We start from the raw sequence: 3,400 nt of genomic DNA, 5'->3' as shown, positions 1-3,400 counted from the left end.
CCTCTAGGTCTACATGAAGTTAGTAAAAACCGCCTCTAGGACTACGTGAAATTAGTAAAAACCGCCTCGAGGCCTACGTGGAATTAGTAGAACCCGCCTCTAGGTCTACATGAAATTAGTAGAACCCACCTCTAGGACTACGTGGAATTAGTAGAACCCGCCTTTAGGACTACGTGGGAATTAGTAAAAACCGCCTCTAGGACTACGTGGAATTAGTAGAACCCACCTCTAGGACTACGTGGAATTAGTAGAACCCGCCTTTAGGACTACGTGGAATTAGTAGAACCCGCCTCTAGGACTACGTGGAATTAGTAGAACCCGCCTTTAGGACTACGTGGAATTAGTAAAAACCGCCTCTAGGACTACGTGGAATTAGCAAGACTCTCCTCTAGGGCTATTAGACATTATACATATATATATATATATATATACTGTATATACTTTGTAGTGGTGTAGAACACGCAGATGTGTAGTATATCACTTCCAGGTACTTCTATAACCCTCCTCTAGGCCTACTAGACATTATTTGTATATGCTTTGTAGTGATGTGGAACACGCACATGTGAGTTCATCACTTCCAGGTAGTTCCATATGGGACATGCATGACTTTTGAATATCCCTGACTTTATAACTTGACCTTAAGGTCAATTTTTTAACCTTAAACTATAAACCAGGTGTGAATAACTAACAATGAAAACGTGAAATTATTTTTGTCAAATCTTTTTAAAGTTATGGATTTGGTGGGTGTGGCACAATACTTAATTATAAAATGGAGTACTTGAGTTAAGTTATAGATTTGGTGGGTGTGGCACAATACTTAATTATAAAATGGAGTACTTGAGTTTCGAGCTCTCACCTTTTTCTTTGACCTATGTTGAACCGTGATATTAACCAGGTTTCTCTCCCCGGGAAGCTCACTAATCCACAGTTTCCAGATGATCAGGGAGTAAGCAGTAGCCATTATGGCAACAGGAAGAAAAAAAGGGTGACTGTCACAAAAGTGTAATAGAGTTGCTTGGATGGATAACGTGTCACACACTTCTTTAACAGCTGGTCGTACTCGGTTATCCGAGGCCAGTTCTCCCCGCAGTGGAATTCCAAGAAGTCTTTCCACTTTAAAATGAAATAATTAAATTTAAACAAACTTGTTTACAATAATTAAAGATACAAATGTTTTCTTTAAGTTGTCTAAAACTCTAAGTGACCAATATGCCCGTCTTGCTAATATGTTCATTGGCTGTCAGAGACCATGCTGCTGTGATATTGTCGTGGTGGGGTCAAATTAATTTGCTAGTGTGTCACCAGAGGGCCTGATAAATACTGTCATGTTGTCATCAGGTGACGCAATAGGTGTTGCTATATTATCACCAATAGACAATATAACTTTTTATGGTACCAGTAGGGGGCGTGCTACTTCATTATTGCGTCACTAGAGGGCTTATTGTGACTTGGATAATCAGCTAATCTAGTGTATATAATTAGATAAATGGTAGAATTAGAAGTAGTTGATATACATGTTAATCAGTTGAGATATTTTCATATTGCTTAAGTTTTAACATATCAAAGTGTTTGTCATATTTTTTTTGGCTCCCAGGTGGCTCAGCCGTAAATCAATGGGCTTATAACGCTAAAAACTGGGTTTCGATAACCGTGATGGGCACAGCACAAATAACCCATTGTGTGTGCTGTGTTTAACAACAACCAAATCAAACATTTATTGTTTTCCTGCTTGAATAATAACATTTTTATGTTTAATTGAATCTCCCGTCAATTCAGTGGAGATGAAGACCGTGTTTAATCTGACTTGTGTATCTGCTTTTTAGATGTGTTTCTTTATATTATTAATAACTGTATTAACGTAATCGTGATAAGATCATTACGTCATCAACATGATAAATTATCATTCGTCCTTAAAATCCTTCATTTTGTGAGTAACCATAGAGATCACTGCCCTAACCTAACTCTACAAACAATATCAACAAATCTTCACTTTTACAGTAGAAACAGTAAATACAATTTTGTTTTGACCTTGTCTAAATATTCTCTTTCAAAATATGATGTTATGGACCTTAATTTGTATAGGTTGAACAGTGTTGAATAACACAGTCATAAAAGTATACGTAACATCACTTAAGATTTCCAGGATTATTTACATGATGACAAATTGAATGTAAGTTAAAACAACCGTATTGCGCAAAGAAAGGGGCATAAGTCATTTTAGTTTGGATGTGTTATAATATATTTCTGTTAAATAGGAAATAATTACATAGATAATATATACTGTTTTAGTAGTAAATGCATACTTTGACTGACTCAATTTTATGTTTGTTAATTAAAACAAGAATATGCATGTATGATAATATTAATAAAATATGAATACACTTATAACAAATGTGACTGTTGAGAAACAGAGGAGAGCTCGCGCTAGCCAAGCTTTTTAACGTTACGGGCTGCGGATCGATACTTCTTAAAACATTCAACTGGGCTATAAGAGTGGCAGTTAATACCGTTATTTAACTCAAAGATCCGAACCAAGTTCTTCGACTGTGAGTACAGCTGGTTGATTAGTAGCTCAAAATTAGGGGAGGTCCTGATATGTTGCTCAGGTATGAAACATCATAACCAGTACGAGCTTAGTAATGAGTGTTTAAATAACATTAAATATAGAAGGTTAAACTTGACATTATTATAGTAGTAACACAGTAACGGTTACATTATTTCAGACGTCATGCAATAATGGTTAATTTGTTATAGACGTAATACAGTAACGGTTACATTATTGTAGACATAATACGGTAACGGTTACATTATTGTAGACGCAATACAGTAACGGATACATTATTATAGACACAATACAGTAACGGATACATTATTGTAGACATAATACAATAACGGTTACATTATTGTAGACATAATACAGTAACGGATACATTATTGTACACATAATACAGTAACGGTTACATTTGATTTACCGGGCTAACTTCTACGTAAAATTTGTATATATTTGATTTACCGGGCTAACTTATACGTAAAATTTGTATATATTTGATTTACTGGGCTAACTCCAACGTAAAGGTTGCATATATTTGATTTACCGGGCTAACTCCAACGTAAAATTTGTATATATTTGATTTACCGGGCTAACTTCTACGTACAATTTGTATATATTTGATTTATCGGGCTAACTCCAACGTAAAGGCTGTATATATTTGATTTACCGGGCTAACTTCTACGTAAAATTTGTATATATTTGATTTATCGGGCTAACTTCAACGTAAAATTTGTATATATTTGATTTACCGGGCTAACTCCAACGTAAAATTTGTATATATTTGATTTACCGCGCTAACTCCAACGTAAAATTTGTATATATTTAATTTACCGGGCTAACTCCAACGTA

At 35.0% G+C, this 3,400-nt stretch overlaps 1 protein-coding gene across 1 annotated transcript in view; it reads right to left on the bottom strand.

The window, feature by feature from the left end:
* The window catches only part of LOC106473148 (allatostatin-A receptor-like), a gene marked incomplete at its 3' end in the record, with an annotated part of 8,355 nt that overhangs the window by 3,100 nt on the left and 1,855 nt on the right, over positions 1 to 3,400 (bottom strand). The window contains exon 2 of the mRNA XM_013933829.1: positions 857 to 1,113. Within this exon, the coding sequence (XP_013789283.1) occupies positions 857 to 1,113 (257 nt within the window). The remainder of the gene's footprint in view (positions 1 to 856; positions 1,114 to 3,400) is intronic.

Source organism: Limulus polyphemus, unplaced genomic scaffold, assembly GCF_000517525.1.
Source record: "Limulus polyphemus unplaced genomic scaffold, Limulus_polyphemus-2.1.2 Scaffold5929, whole genome shotgun sequence".
Classification (NCBI taxonomy): Eukaryota; Metazoa; Arthropoda; class Merostomata; order Xiphosura; family Limulidae; genus Limulus; species Limulus polyphemus.
This window is presented reverse-complemented; position numbering and strand designations above follow the sequence as displayed.